Source organism: Ptychodera flava, chromosome 10, assembly GCF_041260155.1.
Source record: "Ptychodera flava strain L36383 chromosome 10, AS_Pfla_20210202, whole genome shotgun sequence".
NCBI lineage: Eukaryota > Metazoa > Hemichordata > Enteropneusta > Ptychoderidae > Ptychodera > Ptychodera flava.
The window spans coordinates 23,518,483-23,536,336 of record NC_091937.1 but is presented as its reverse complement, the minus strand read 5'-3'; the positions used below and the strand labels follow the sequence as shown (position 1 = coordinate 23,536,336).

Below are 17,854 nucleotides of genomic sequence, written 5' to 3'. Positions count from 1 at the left end.
AGCACAACCATTGACGTGGAAAACGACGGCCGAGTTTTAATAAGAGCCAAACTACGTGATCACAAGGCCTGCTTTTGAAAAAGGTCCTCTCAAAAAGTGACAAGAACGTGTTCAAATGATTGTTGCATATGTGTGATTTACGCAAGGTTGCATTCTAAGTAAATTTCAACATCAATTGACTCTGACTTCGTGCGAAAACCGACGTAGATCTGTGGAATATTGAAGTTTGGCATATCCAAATCAACCTTCAGCTACATGAACAAATGCATATACAGTGTTCAACTAACAGTTTTCACACTACCGATGATGAATATTTGATTGAAGTTGTGGAAATCAGGACTTGCAAATGTAAAGTAATTGAAAGTATATCAACCCTTAAGAAACACCGCATAGTCCCATGATCACTAAATTGTTAGTTATTTGAGCGCCTACCCTTGTACTGTCCCAGAAGGTGCAAATTGTAACAATATTTTATACGACAATAATTTATAAGAGACACAGAACCAATAACCTGGCTGTCACCGCTGTCCTTTACTTGTCAAAAGTGAATGACATAAATTCTTCCTATATGAATACGGAAGTGATGTATGCTATGTTCAATTTGAATGCCGCGCACTGAAAAGGTATTTTAGTATTAATCAGCTTTTTCAAATTTGTCTATTTCAGATTTCATGGTGACATCTTTACCATGCCATGTAATCTCCAAGAACTCAAAAATGCAACAAACAATTGCATGTTTCGTGGGGATTTTCTGAATGGGTCCGGGGATTAATTTTGATCCAATGTTATTTGTAATAAGAGTTCCATCAAACAGTGGCCTTGATGTTAACAATATTAATACTTTCCATGGCAGATATGGAATGATAATATTAACATGTCATTTTCCATTGACATAACATTTACGGTCTTCACCATGACACCGCATATGCTATTCAATATACATCTAAGTGACATTACTGATTTTGCGCACTGATTATAGAATGTTTTGTATATAAGCTTTAAAAACGTTGGTATGTATGTATGTATGTATGTATGTATGTATGTATGTATGTATGTATGTATGTATGTATGTATGTATGTATGTATGTATGTATGTATGTATGTATGTATGTATGTATGTATGTATGTATGTATGCATGTATGCATGCATGCATGCATGTATGTATGTATGTATGTATGTATGTATGTATGTATGTATGTATGCATGTATGCATGTATGCATGTATGTATGTATGTATGTATGTATGTATGTATGTATGTATGTATGTATGTATGTATGTATGTATGTATGTATGTATGTATGTATGTATGCATGCATGCATGCATGCATGCATGTATGCATGTATGCATGTATGTATGTATGTATGCATGCATGCATGCATGCATGCATGCATGCATGCATGCATGCATGTATCTATGTATCTATGTATGTATGTATGTATGTATGTATGTATGTATGTATGTATGTATGTATGTATGTATGTATGTATGTATGTATGTATGTATGTATGTATGCATGTATGCATGCATGTATGTATGTATGTATGTATGTATGTATGTATGTATGTATGTATGTATGCATGCATGTATGTATGTATGCATGTATGTATGTATGCATGTATGTATGTATGTATGCATGCATGCATGCATGCATGCATGCATGCATGCATGCATGTATGTATGTATGTATGTATGTATGTATGTATGTATGTATGTATGTATGTATGTATGTATGTATGTATGTATGTATGCATGTGGATATGGAATATGAAATGGAGATTAAACAACACGAGTGATTTCCGTTTCATGAAACTATTTCAAGCCTTGACGACATTTCTGTAGTCGTCGAAGAATCGGTCAAACTCAAAATTTGTATAATTACTCACATGCTTCCCCCCTTTCTTCAGCAAGACGGTGCCTCAAGTTGCCTCGTATAGTTACCATATTCAAAGCACCCACGAATGAAATATTGGTTGTACGTATGTCGAATTCAGAGGAAGAAGTTTTGTGAGCAGATTAGTTAAAAACTGACTGCATCGATAAGGTACATTTTGTGTTTGTGGGACAAAACATGTCTCGTCATATATTTTCATTCCTGGCTTACGGTAATAGACGATAAATTTACCGATAAGAATTACACTAAAGTCTGACATTCTCAGGGGTATCTTAAGGCCCACTAGCTGTAATTCTTGAAATTTGTTATCCTCAAATATATATCTTCTTATTCTCTCCTGGTTTCTCTGAATTCTACCTTCTGAAGGGATATGGGTTTTAACTGCATTAGGAAACCTTCCTTTGTGAAACATTTGACAAGTAAATTGAAATTTAATGTCATTTTGATTTCCTGCTATTTTCAAAAAAATGGTAATATTACAAAGGAAACAAAACATACAATGTCATAGTTGAAAACATTCACCCCTGTGCACTACACTGGACTACTCTCTGCAGTTTATGTGAAAATTTCAGTGCAGATATGCACAGTAGCCACGGTTTTTTCTTTTTAGCGTGGGTCAGCGATTTAATGAGTTTGTAAACATTTAATCACAGTGTTATCGTTATCTTGTTCAAAATGGCATATACAGTCCCAGTGGGTAGTTAATAATAAGTGTATGCATCCACCTAAATTAGTACATTCTCACAAACTTATTTTAGTTCGAAAGTAAAACCATAAACTAATAATGCCAAAAGACACAGCTAATGGGGCCTTAATATTCAGAATCTGTATCGGACCCGGGGTTCAGTGACACTGAAACTTTACAGAGCTCTTTGAATATTGAGAGGCACTGTATGTATCGGGAATATATATATATAGGCTATGCACTTTCTCTGTGGTTTAAATTTAGTGCTCTTATCGATTTTTTTTTGCGACTAATCGTTTGTAATGCTTAATGTTATTATATAAATTTAACTATCTGGGAATTGAATGTCGTCAGCAGGAAGATATGCCTACTATTTTCTCATGTTGCGCTGTTGATTTCAACTCCCATGATCCATTTGCTCTACAGCAGATGTTGCCACACGTGCACGAAAAACATATATATCGTCGATCTTCATACAAACAAATTTTCAATGCAGTTGCCATTTTTGCTATATTTATTGTAAAAACTACGCTTCCACTTAAATGCAATGACCAACAATCGAAAGTAAACAACAAAGTTATGACCTGTTATTTATATTTTAAATGTTAACATACATGTTCATATATATCTGTGTATTTACCGTAGTGGATGCAGTTTCGCTGAGCAGTACATGAATAGGTACAAAGGTACACATAAAGTACACAGAATGCCTATAAGTATGGATGGATGGTTATATATATATATATATATATATATATATATATATATATATGTGTGTGTGTGTGTGTGTGTGTGTGTGTGTGTGTGTGTGTGTGTGTGTGTGTGTGTGTGTGTGGTATATATATATATATATATATGTATAGGATAAAGCTGAGTATGAGGGCTCTTCTGGTATATAAAGTCCAACCCAACGATAAAATGTCGAGGCCGCAGGCCGAGACATTTTATCGTAGGGTTGGACTTTATATACCAGAAGAGCCCGAGTACGAGGGTTTTATCCGACTTAAAAACTATCGCCCCTAACTGATATATTTTCGTTTTCAAAGTGTTTACGTCAACCGTCCCCTTTGTCAATGTAACATGTTTAGGATATGAATTAAAACTTTTATTTGTGAAATAGCCTTCCAATGTAATGAAACATTCTATAAATGCCCTAGTGCACATTATATAAATGCCCTAGGGCACAGCAGATTTTGTTTTTCAGCTGGTTCCGCTGTGTTACCAAATTTGAATATTAAAATGTACCAGATGTCTACAGAATATGACATGTTCATTGTGATTGGACAGTACTTTACTACGGCGCTGTCATTCGTTTTTGGAATTTGGTGACCAAGGCTTTATGAGTAAATAAAACACCCTGAATTGAGCACTCTGATTGGTCAATCAACAGTAGATAGTTTTTAAATATATATAAAATATACAAACGCGTAGTGAAGGCGTGACATCACAGACAAACTGATCGATGTTTGTTCACGATAATAAAATTTATATTCATTTGTTTCGAGCGTGCCCAACAATGTGCATGTTTCAATTCACAACTTCCAGCTAAAACTAACTTACGATAAATGCATCAAGTTAAAACTTAAATCAATTATATCTGCTTGTGTAAAGTGTTGCCCTTGGCTACTAGACTTGCATACTCAGCGAACGAAGACGTTAATTCCTCGAAAATCAGATTGTCATGTTCCGTTCTTTACGTCAGAGCGATGCTCTTCAATCGCGAAAATGTCAAAAACATCTGAGTAATTTTCTTGAGTGGCTACGTTCGACTGAAATATTCTAACCACTCTGCAATTTCTACTAAAATGAAATGTATGGGTTTTTGCATAATGGGGTACAAATTTGTTTTACAGCCTGCACTTCAGCTTCGTCAGAACCCAACTTTCCACTTTTTTTCCTTATTCACCGGTTAAAATCATTGCGCCTCATAATGTGTCAATTTCTTGAGACCGCTTGTTCACGTGAAATGCGCGCCATACACATCAATTTCTCTGTGGTGTTTGTTTTAACGAGATAACGGTGTGTGGATCATGTATCATTTATGCACGAGCGACGGAACGATTAACGGTCTGATTAGCTTTTCTGCTACAGTGCTCAGTTCAATTAGTCACGATTCTCTGGTTGCAAACACATAAAAGCTAATGAGCCGTTGGTGTTGATCTTTACAACTCCTTTCAAATACAGAATGTTTTGGCACAATCAGCCGGAAAAACGTGGTACGTGCAAAACTTACTGCGATAAACGGTCAATTTAGGTTAAACTTAGATTTAGTAACGAAGCGTGCTGTAATCAACGGTCTATACGTCTGTCAAACTTGAACAATTCCCTCAACATACAAGCAATCACCGGCAGACGATAGTAGCTGTCGCTGGATCATCATACAGGATACGCTACTTCAGAAGACCAAGAACAATTTCACATTAACATTGGCAAATTATAATGATACCCTATCTACATATTTGCAAGCCATATGTTTTCGTCTTCAACCTTTTTCGATATCAGCTATTGTGTGCCTAACTAAAACAGGAGTATTATTACCGATTGCAATTACGGTATAAGCAGAGCTTGTTTACAACTTCTAAATACTTAATGAACGCGCTTCAGTTCCAACTATAATAAGCATTGAATTAAGTGAAATGGAGTTTGATCGAAAAGTAAATTGGGTGAGGAAAAGAAAGGAAAACATAGGTTGTTTAATGAGAACTTTGGAAATTACCTAAAACTAATATAGGTTCTTGCTTCGCATGTGATATTGTTCGAAATGAACAAAGTTTGATGATACAAAATAAATATTTTTTTCCGAGAAACCCCCAAAGAAAGGTCTACACAAGTCTCAATTGACATTTCTAAGAATACGTTTCCATTGAGAATGGTTGACATGGTTGACATTAAAGTTCTCAAATGTGCAAAATATTGTCTCATAAACTCTCAAGCGCAATACTCAGCGATTTTGAAATGTAGGTTTATTGTAGAATGGCAGTGAGTGGTACAAATGTTGTTTGGACACAATGGAATAATATAAAGCAGAACAAAAATAAGTAAGTCGCTTCAGTGCGAACTTCAACTTTAAAATAAATGTGTTGAGAGATAGGCCTCAAAGTTTAAAACGTGATAACGACATAAAAAACCAGTCCTACTAATCCTTCACGTTCAGTTTACATAAAATCAGTGACACATGAGATCTCTTCCTTGATTTTTTTTTTGCTTACCTCTGTCGTCATAATACTGTGAAAATCCATGAAATCTCCTTCATCTTAGTTTGGCAAGGAGAACTTGTGAAGGAAGCACCCTTTAAAAAAATATTATAACTTTTCTTCCATTCCATGGCATTGGAAATCGAATTCATTAGATCGTCATAAAGTATATTTTATTTCTTTTTTGAGATTTACGGTGTTGATATGAATAGGACGATTGTCATCATAACTGGATTGGTCAGTCACGCCAATTCAATACAGAATGTTTCGTTCGACTTAGGTGACTTGGTATTTTTGAATTCTTTGTCGAAACCGTCTCTTCTCCATTTCTCCGTTATTCTTTCTAAATACCACATATACTATAAGGGATTATCTTTCTTAACATCCTTATGACTTATAGGGCTTGCCTCCCCTGTTGAGTAGAAGGTCCGACATTTTTTCAACAGTCTCAATTCTATGTTCTGTTTTCAATTTTGTCGCATGGACGAAAACGTTGAAAATATTGAAATGCGTATTCTACTCGTCCTTTGCACGTCAAAACATCAACCCATCAGCATGTTGAGCACTGGTAAATGGCCGGTCTCTGCTGAATTTTCAGTCCGTACCTGAATCCATTTTTGTTCAAACAGAGACACCGGATGTAAAATGACAATACAGCTTTAACTTTGTAACGTACAGAAAGTTGTTACTCAGATCGCTTTTTAAGAAGCATGAAGAATTAAACACTAATGGTGATGTGGTCATAAATTAGTAATGTATGATTAACAGAATGAGAGCTAGTAGCCGTTAAATGAGATTGTCATCGACAGCGTGAATTAAATCGACTTTTATAACTTGGAAAAGCGAAATTGCCTTATTATTAATGGATCGTTAAAATACTAATCTATCGCGTTTATGATCTGCTTATAATTTCTTATTGACGTCGTCATCCAAAAAAAGCAACTTGGCAAAAATTAAAAAGACTAGATACTCTCTACGGAACAACGACAATACATTTTACAAAACTACGACACACCAACACTGAACAAAATCATCCAAAAGTATCGCCTGAAAAGTCTCTTATGTTCCACAAAACGCCACGGGGAAATTTCGTCGCATTGATATTATAAGGTCATCATCAGTTTATCTTTTGAAGGATAAGCGCTTTTCAAATTTCAGTTCACATGTTATAAGATAATCAGTTAATTATTGTCGTGCAGGAGTCTACAAAGGTCGCGCGATAATTAGCTGTTGGCATTTCTTAATCATTGTCAGTGTGCGAGAATGCCCCGCCACATACAAGTCAAAAACAATGAACATCAGTTGGTTTGATGAAGGTATGTCGTCTGCTACTGTCATCGTTCTTATTCATTGGCATTGACGATTCCACAAGTAAGGACTCAACGCTGTACGACAGAGCCATAATTTCTGCTCTTTGTTCGAAAAGAAGCAAAATATTAATATGATAAACATGACAGACGTAGAATTGAAGAGCTCAGTATTATCTGTCTGTCGCGGCAGGAGTCTCGTTGTTAAAACAGTAACGTTCGTAGCCTGTGGGCTTCATTACATGTAGACCTTTCGTATTTACCGGCAACTGTGCTGCAAAGCATTTATTGCTTTGAAAGGGAACTTCAAATCAAGGGCAGAAAGGGTTTGCTATCGGAATACTAATTCTTCCTGTGCCGCGTGGTAATAATTTACGATGGTAGTCATTCTGACTTGCCACCATTATGTGTGTAAAAATAACCACTGACGGTCAACGTTGTTACATTTTAATAGACTCTCAGGGGTTCGATGATGGCCATTAACGATTTTTTTTAAGGATAACTTGAAAGAATAGGTGAGATCAGCTGACGTACAAGTTTTCCTATCGCAACATCTCGCTACACGTTTTTCTGTATTGCAAAATATCGCGCTATATTGTTTGGCGTGTACCAAGCCAGTACGGCACTGGCGCTACATCAGCATTCTTCTGACATACTTGTGATGATCAGTACACTAGTAAGATAACGTAACAATCATTTTGGATACACAGTTTCATTTCATTCTATTGGTCGCGTCATTGTTGAGTTGGCACCGAACAGAGATTGATTTTAGAGGGGGTATGCGGGGGGAGGGACGGACGGTCGGTAGAGTATGCGTGATTGCATAGCGACGTATTGTTGGATGCAGATACAGAATGAGGCTTGGTTGAATTTTCGCACTTCCAAACTTTCGTTTAGGGAAGGGGGGAGGGGGTTGAGGCCAAACGCACTTAGTTTCGTCTACCGCGCGCATGTTTAATTATCCACGGCCCCTAAAGTCTGACATAATTTTGGCAGAATTCTTTCAACCAGTGGCACAAAATAATAGAATGTCAGTGTCTTAATGACACATTCGATGATATCTTGCCTTCAAACGAACTATGTAACCGTATTCTCTGTGTTGAAAGTTGACAACAAATTTTATTAATATAGCATTGTGCTAAACGCTAGACACAGGAACACTTTTACAAACGGATAAAAAAACCATGTAATAAGACCTACAACTCCATTTTTTTCACAAAAAGACAAGTTAATGACATAGCATAGCTTCATATTCATGATAGTATAGCAAAGGTTCAGCCTTATGATATGGCACAGATTCAAGTTTATGATATGGACAGGTTCAAGTTTATGTTATGGTACAGTTGAAATTCATGGTATGGCACAGATTCCAGTTTATGATATGGACAAGTTCAAGTTTATGTTATGGTACAGTTGAAGTTTATGATATGGCACAGATTCAAGTTATGATATGTGGGACAGATTCAGTTTTATGTCATGGTACAGTTGACGGTTATGATATGCACAGATTCAAGTTTATAATATGGTCAGATTCAAGTTAATAATATGGACAAGTTCAAGTTATGTTATGGCACAGATTCAAGTTCATAATATGTCACAGATTCAAGTGAATGGTACGGTAAAGATTCAATTTTATGAGATGGTTCAAAATCAAGTTATTAGTATGGCAACAAATTCAATATTATGATTTGACAAATGTTCAATTTTATGACATGGCACAAACACAAGTTTATAATGCGGTACAGATTCGATTTTATTATAGGCAATGTTCAATGTGATGATTCAAGTTCATGATAAGGCACAGATTCAACATTATGACTTGGCAAATGTTCAATTTAATGATTTGGCAATCGTTCAAGTTTATGATATTTTATAAATTCAAGGTTATGACATGACACCGTTTCAATTTTTGATATTGTACAGATTCATTATTATGATGTGGCACAGGTTCACTTTCATGACAGTTTATGACAAGGAAAATTTTCATACAAGTGACAAAGAGGGCCTTTGTCTGTCGGCAAATGAGACCGCTGCCCTGACACGGATTTATGAGTATGTTGTTGTAAAATTTATTTACTATATAGGTGTCAAAATTAGAAAACACAAACTGTAGGACAGAAAAGGAGCCATGTTAGTTAGATATGGTGCAGGCTGCTTTTATACAGGTTTATCAATCCTATACTCTATGGTAGTTATTCACATTGGTAAGTATACTGTGAGTTTTCCTGATGGATATCAAAGGTAAATAAACTTACTTCTTGACTCGTACATGGCATTGGTCAAGACATCCCTGTGTTCGTCTTTCTCTCGTCCGGTAATGTTTTCACTGCCTGGGTCAAAACTATGAAACACGCTGATGTCGATCCCATGATCTTGAAGGTCGAGTTTAATAACGTGGGAAGTCAGTTGCCACACGTGTTCAGTTGAGGATAGAATGGCCACTCTTTGCCAGTTAAAATGTTCCATCACTGCTATGATCATGGGACCGGTCTTCCAGTAAGGTCCTGTCGTCCTTACAAAGGTGCTGTATTCTTTATCATCTGATAAGATCGGAGAAGCGCATCCCCATGAGATCATGGGGATCCTCCAAGAAGATGCCAAAAGCCCCGCTGGTTCGCAGGCAACATCACACCCCGGTCCAATGAAAGCGTGAAGATTCGGTATGCCACGCCACAAATCTACGATCTCTGAAAGACACATTTTGGCGGAGCATTGAGTATCGTTCCACACAAACGTTAGAGTCCTATTTGGTAGCAAAGTGTCGTTGTTGTTTATTTTCTCCAGGGCGATGGATATCGCCCCGGCAATTCGTGATCCTATGGGCCAGGACCCAGTCCACGGCAATAGTACGCCAACTGTTACATCTCCGCTCTTCCCGACACTGTCTTTGAACACGCAGGCGTAGAAAACCATCAAAATAAAACTTCGCATCGCTGAAGACCTGACGGACTACACAATATTGTCACTCTTGTTTACCAGTGGATGAAAGCGGTGCCCACTATCGCTGTGAAACCAGCAGTCGCATCGCAGAAATGCAATTCAGAGATCCCACACTCCTTGAAATCCGAGACCGGGTCGCTGCACAAAGCGATCCACTGATGTTCTCCTCCAGGACATCGGCACTGCCCTTGATCACAAGAAGAAAGAACATGATTAATGCCAGTAAGGCGGCGTGACGTCACAAATATGATAGCGTGTCAGACTGCATGTAAGAGTGCTTCGATCATTTGCTGTCACTCTATTCCCACGCTTTGCTTAAAATGCACTTTTGAGCATGCGCAAACACTGATAAATGCGGACAAACACCGAACCTGCATGCGTGGTTCGCGTAGAGAATGAGGTAAATGTATGTTAGGCGTCCCAATCTAACTAAAAGCAATCATAACTTATCGGTTCACGTTCAAGATGACATAATCAACATTGAACAACGAACAACGCGGCGATGTAGGTCATTAATGTAGATTAACTGAACATAACCATGGACAGTCCGTATCAATTATATGCTCACCACAACAGCGACATCGCACATGTAATCAATGATTAATTTGGTCTCGATTAGGTACGCACACCTGTACGAATCACGTTACCAATAAGAGGTCAGTAAACTCTTTACACTGTCAGTGGCACTCGTCTTATAATGCTTTTCTGGTACGACCAATTTGTGTCAGGTTGGACATCTTGTCTTTCTGACTGCTCAGTAAAAAGCTCTTGTTACATTCGACATAAAATCACACTTATTGAAGCGACGGGCCCCTGTCAGAGAACGTTAAAGAACCAACGTTATGTTCCAGATAATCGACCGTAACCTTACATCTTGAACTAAATCTTTCAGACCTTTCACAATGTATCACTTTCTGTTCTATCAATCGCCATTAAACGCACTGACATGAACTATAGTTAAATGCGTGCAAGTAATGGCCATCGAATATCACTCATAAAACGCAAAAAAATGATTACAACTTAGCTTGCTTTTATTGAAAACATATAACATTTAAATAATAACATTATGCCAGCTAGCATAAAATTTAACATTCAACCCTATTTCTGACGAAAAGTGTGTCAGACGCCGTGATCATCTAGAATTCTGACGTTATTGTTGAGTTAACACGCATTTGCTGCTCATGTCTTGGACATAGGTCTGAAGACACAACATTGAAAGAGACATGCCGTTTGATATTGTGTTATAACGAGTTTTGCCATTGATTGTCAATGCTGGGCCGTAGCCTGCGGAGGGACAGGGGCAGCTGACCCCCCCCTCCCCGCTCCCCGGAATTTTCCACTCTGTCAATATTAACATTTGTGTAAATTACTCAAATCTAGTTAAGCTAGGTTGTGCCCCTTGGCAATTTGGTCAGGCTGCGGTCCTGTAATGTTGTCGTTTTATTTAATGAAACATTTAACGTACGAAGTATATGACAGTACTTTATCTAACCTAATTGAACGCTAGTCAAATCTTACGAAATTATGGGATGGATGAGCGTCAGCCAATGACTATACACTATATAGAATGCACTTTAGCGTAGAATGCGAAACAGATTGATTGTGATTCTATTGTCTGTGAAAGTAGGAAAAACCCTGCTTGTCCTTTGATGGCCGCCAACTCTATAACAGTAACTTAAATAACAAAGGCTAGTACTTGCTCATCTATTTTAACTTTCGATCATTTAGTTTTCGCTAAGTCATTCGGCCAAAATTTAATAAGATAATGAAAAAATATGGGATTTTAAATTGTATTTCTTAAGGTAGAATGTGTGTTGAAGCTCGTGCAGCAATTAAAGTTTTCGCTGTTTTATTATTTTGAAAATCGCAAATTAAAAATTTTCCATAGAGTTTACATGAGGATGGTGGCCAATTTAAATTTCAAATATCGGTAATTTTTAGGTAATTTGTTTCTCCACTAAGTACCAAAGTTTGCACTGTGACCACGGATTTTTATTCTTGACTTCACAAGGGAGTGGTTTAAAGTTCTCTTGAGGATAGTTTGGGCAAAAGCTTAAGTGAACGAATTACGTGGTGCGTACTACATGAAAACGAAGTTACATGATAAATGACTAGGCAGAGAGTGAGTGAGCGAAGCCAAAAATTAATGAGCCGTTGTTAAAGGGCCAATAGCTATATCTTTTGATGATTTCACTATCTTTGTGTCGTATATGTCAATTAATGATCTAGTTCTACTCCGCGAAACAAGTTCAAACACCTACTATTTCGCTTTAAGGTAGAACGCACCTCGGGGACAGACATTCGGACTCTCAAACTTTTACAATTCTTTTCTGATATACCACTTGTGGGGGTTCATTTAAAGCTCTTGGAGAAAGAAAACTTTTCACAGGCTTAGTTTTTCGAAATTCGAAAATTTTAATTTTTCTCCATAGAGTTAACACAGGGATGGCGGCCATTTTGAATTTCTAATATCGGTAAATCTTGGGTTTTTGTTTCTCTAGTACTAAAATTTGCACGGTGACCCTTATTTTTATTCTTGATTTTGAAAGAGAATGATTGAAAGATTCCTTGAGGAAAGTTAGAGCAAAAGTTTAAGTCTTTCACTTTCGAGGTGCATACTACCTTAAACACAGTATCTAAAATGCGCAGTTACTTTTTACATTTGAATTCTAGTCCTGACCAGAATCATTTGTGCAACAATAACGACACGGTCTACACATGTATAGGCTGAGTTGACAAGCTGAATACTGTGTATCTAACATGCTTTGAAGATCGAACAAGAAACTGTAGTTGACATTTAAAACAAATAAGTGAAAAAAAATCGTCAAAAGTTACATGTATAACTAATGACTATTTAACACAGCAATTACATTGGCATACGTCAACGACAATTGAAAGTGGCGCGAGTATCTTTCTAGCTGTTTTTTTTATGATGAAATCACTATATGTAAATAAATAATTTTAACTTAATGTGTATATAATGGCCGCCAACTTATCTTCACCTGACTATGATGCTTTGTTAGCAAGTTTTGTCTCACTGGGGTCTGGTCCGCAAAGTGGCAAAGCAAAATTTGTCGAGCTGTTAAAGGGTACGGGTCAAACCCCCACGGCAATTATAGACAACCATCATGCAGGTATCTAGGCTATTAGGTAGGACAGTCACAATAGCAAAACTGCATTGAAGATTCAGATTGCGTTCAGAGAAAGGTAAAATGATTGTTTGTTTATTTGTTTGTTTGTGCTTACCTCCGGTAATCCACTGCTTACGTTAGGGAAATGTTTGATTTGCAATTGTAACCCTTTGCCGTACGAACAAACGATAGAAAACAACATAACCTATCATGTGCTAAAAACATTACGACACGATGCATATGATATTCGGGAGTTTAATGCATTTTCAGTGCTGCTTTCTAGCGTTTGTGATCAGAAAAGTATTGGAAAAAAACTGCAGTAACCTAAAAGCTGTCCCATTCTTCCTTTAAGGTAGTATATGCCGCCAAAGTGAAAAACTTCAACTTTTGCTCAAACTTTCCTGAATGAAACTTTCAACCATTCTCTTACAAAATCAACAATAAAAATCGAGGGTCACCTTGCGACGTTTGGAACTAGCGAAACAAATTACCCGACGTTTTGCAATATTTGAAATTCAATTCAAAATGGCCCCCATTCCTGTGTTAACTCTGTGGGGAAAAATTGAATTTTAGATTTTCGAAAAACTAAGCCGGTGAAAGTTTTTCTTACACCAAGAGCTTTAAAATGAGCCTCCACAAGTGGTAGATCAGAAAAGAATTGTAGAAATTTGAGAGTCCGACTATCTGTCCCCGAGGCGTCTTCTACCTTAAGCATAGTTGTCCACACAAGCATCCTTGCAGTGCAAAGATTCACACCCTTTAGAGTAATTTGTGTAGAATTTTACTGCATATAAATGATCAATATATGACAACATTGAAATGAAAGATGCAACTTGAAGATGATTAATGAATATTTATGTCTGTATGTCTTTAACCTCTAAATTAACATGTAAAAACTGTACAAATACAGCGCAAGTGAGCAATCGTTTATGAATGAAATGCACCGCAATTTAAAAGCATACACAGAAATAGATGTCTTTTTTTCTGAGTATGTTATGTCTACTGTTCAATTTCTTAACACTCCTAATTGCTCAAGAATCTTCTAGTGTTTACTCATTGTAACTTTGTTGTTGTGTGTTTAATCATTTTTTGGCTATGTGTCGACTGAAGACATCTTTGGAAAGAAACTATACAAGATATGAGAGAGAGAGAGAGAGAGAGAGAGAGAGAGAGAGAGAGAGAGAGAGAGAGAGAGGAGAGAGAGAGAAAGAGATAGATCAGATGCTCGACACACTTGTTCCTTGCGACGATTGTGCGGCCACAAGTACGCTGCTTTAAAAAAAATTCAAAACAAATATACCAAATGTAACAACAGTGTGATTAATGAAAACTCACAAACAATCGGAAAATATTTAAAAGAAACGAAGAGAATGTATGTTATGAGAGAACAGTTTTACCACTTTAGTGTCTACATGTATTTTTTATAACATATTGATAAAGAATTAAATGTAGGGTTTGTTTTGCAAACAATACTCACATTTTAGACACATGGACACATACATATATATATATATATATATATATATATATATATATATATATATATATATATATTATATATATATATATATATTTATTTATTATTATTTATTTATTTATTATTTAAAAACCACAGACGCACACGCACACGCGCGCTTGTTATCGGCGAGAAATCATACTAACAAAATTAAGCCCATCAGGCAAAACCTTGACTAAATCACATCAGACATTTAAAGACTGCACAGTGTTGAAAAATAACGCAATAGATTAACTTTACTCACTATAATAGTTATGCCATAAAACTTACTGTGTCCAAACTTATAATGGCTGAAATGAAAGTTAACGAAAGAACTGACACACAAGTGACAGGTACATATAAGAAGGTGAAATTCCATCAAAGTGGAATTTAGAAATATCCTGAGAAAACTCTTTCCGACAACGCACTAAGTAATGTTATTTCATATCAAAGGGAATGACGTTTCGCAGCAGATGTTCAGCGTATGACCTTACTAACGTCAAGTACATTAAGGTAGAACGCGCCTCGGGGACAGATATTCAGACTCTCAAACTTTTACAATTCTTTTCTGATCTACCACTTGTGGTGACTCATTTTCAAGCTCTTGGAGAAAGAAAACCTTTCACCGTCTTAGTTTTTCGAAAATCAAAATTAAATTTTCCCCATAGAGCTAAACACAGGAATGGCGGCCATTTTGATTTTCAAATATCGCAAAATGTTATGTAATTTGTTTCGCTGGTTCCAAACATTGCACAGTGAACCCCGATTTTTATTGTTGATTTGGTAAGAGAATGGTTAAACTAAAGATTCATTCACAGAAAAGTTTGAGCAAAGGTTCAAGTCTTTCACTTTCAAGGCGCATACTACCTTGTAGCCGAATACACATCATGCAAAGCCGGAAGATATGTGAACAATTTTAAAATGGAACAACATACGATCTACCCATGTCGATTCGCAGTCCATTCTAGTGAAGTTCCCGTCGATTGCGCATGCTCGTCTTTTGACTTAATTTTATTTGATAAAGTGTTGTGTGGCGGGAGGTTTGTCTCCAGAGATAGACATGGGCGGTGCTGTATAATCGATGATTACAGATGGAGAGAGGATAAATACATTCAGTTTCCTCATAGTGCCACGGTACGAAATAAACATGATAAATTGGACAATTTTATCGAGTGAACGTAGTAATGTATCAAAGTTTCGTAAAGAGAGTGTGATGCGAGGGCCACTTATCAAAGTAAACTTTTCAGTTTTCTTTCACGAATTGATTACTTGTTTCAACATGCTTGACATCTTATTACTAAACGTACTTGACACACAAAACAAATATTTCGAAAACATTTACCAGCCACCAGTCACTGTGCATGCTAAAACCAAATCCACCAGTAACAGCTTTGACAGCTATAGGCAATGGCTCGGTCAAAGTCATGAAATTTTACATACTTTTGTGTTTGAATTCGCCCCATCTCGATGTCTAGCTAATGGCGAGAATCCGTCAAATTGAGACTCTCTCTCTCTCTCTCTCTCTCTCTCTCTCTCTCTCTCTCTCTCTCTCTCTCTCTCTCTCTCTCTCTCTCTCTCTCTCTCTCTCTCTCTCTCTCTCTCAATATAAGCTGCGTCAACGTGTGCGGGTGTCTACTGAATCTTGGATTTTATCTTATAACGCACTCGTCTAACACGTCATCCACTTAATTGCTAGACAATTCAGACTCCCCCTGCGCTTTACCTATCGCCCACCTTGCGAAGCACCTATTTGTGTAATGCCATGGCGTCAAAATGCGAACTGATATCTGTGGAGTGCGTCAATTTCCTCTGCACCTAGCAGACTGTGAAGTATTTCGCTAATGAACTGAACTTCAAGTGTGAAGTTGTTAAAGGAACGTTCATACACTTTACATTGTGTCTTTTCTCGTGCATTTAAATCTATTCCGCAGATTCATTCAACATAAACACATAAGGCAATATGTGCACAACAAAGACATCATGGATGCGCCAAATTCGTTTGCCGTCGACCCGTAACCAGATTACAATATCCGTTGATCACACATGTGCGAGACGCGCGTGACAAAACTGTTGAACTCACTGAAGCGACTGTGATGGCAGTGGAATGATGGCAGCAATTTGCTTGCATGCTTTTCAGTTCTAGTTGCGTTGTCTTTTGTGTGAAAGGAGAGATTGTCAGAACTGATAATGTTCATTGCTCAATCAATATTGGAAGGCAGCGTCGGCAAGATTCACGGTGTCAGGTGTTGCCATGGCAAAATGCAATGAATACTGTCATGATATCGTTTCCTCGCAAGTGCGTGACTTTGTTATATTAAAGGGAGAATAGCTTCAATGTTGTTATCAGATGAAAACACCCGCTCTTGTATTTTGGGTTTCGCTCATTTAGTTTTGCTGAGTCATTCAAAGTTGAATTTTTATTTAAAAAGGATACCTATCGAAAATAATGGTATTTTTTGCTCGACTATTAGTAGGTATACCTGTGCTGCGATATATTTTTATTATTTTCCTCTAATACTCGAATTTTGACAGTGATGACTCAGCGACAACTAAATGAGCAAAACCAAAACTGCATGAGCGGGTGTGTTTAAAGCAGTTGAGGGATATATTTTTCTTCGCAGAGTATATAAAAAGACAAAGTGTAGCGCAACGCCGAGTGCACAATATGAATCATGAAAGATGATCAGTGAATTTAGATATGGACTAAAATCAAGTTTTTCACTGCAAAATACAGGCTGCCTTTTCAGAAACAAACACTTTGAATTTCGACGTAGTTTTGAGAACTGTACCAACAGGGGGAAAAGTAAGGAAAAAATATATAAAAGTTTACAGCTAAGGGAGGTTTTAACGATGTATGACCTGAAATTTGTCTAAGTTGAAACTTGTACGAAACAATTTCTTTACTAACTAAGGAAATATTTGTTGATTGATGTGAGATTGATGGGAGATGATGGGAGAGAGGGTTACTTGGAGGAGGGGATTAAGCGAAAGAGAGGGATAGTTAGAAAAGTACGTTGGCGGGAAAGGAGGTTAATTGAAAATGTGATGGATGGGAAAGAGTAATACGTAGAATTAAGGTGTGGGCGGGGAAAGAGATACTTAGAAATGATTTTATTCCAAGTTATGCTGAAATGGATCTTTGTCTCCAGACCTATATACCGAATGAATGATAAATACCAAATAAATAATCCACTAAAATAAAGGGAAT

The 17,854-nt window shown here is 37.0% G+C and overlaps 1 protein-coding gene across 2 annotated transcripts in view; it reads right to left on the bottom strand.

The window, feature by feature from the left end:
* LOC139142280 (atrial natriuretic peptide receptor 1-like) overlaps positions 1-10,207 on the bottom strand; it is a 63,896-nt gene extending 53,689 nt beyond the window's left edge. The window contains exon 1 of one of the 2 annotated variants that reach the window (XM_070712163.1): positions 9,336-10,207. In XM_070712163.1, coding sequence (XP_070568264.1) covers positions 9,336-10,011 — 676 coding nt within the window. In that variant the 5' untranslated portion in view covers positions 10,012-10,207. The remainder of the gene's footprint in view (positions 1-9,335) is intronic. The other variant, XM_070712164.1, reaches the window with a different exon arrangement.
* Positions 10,208-17,854: the final 7,647 nt, after the last annotated feature.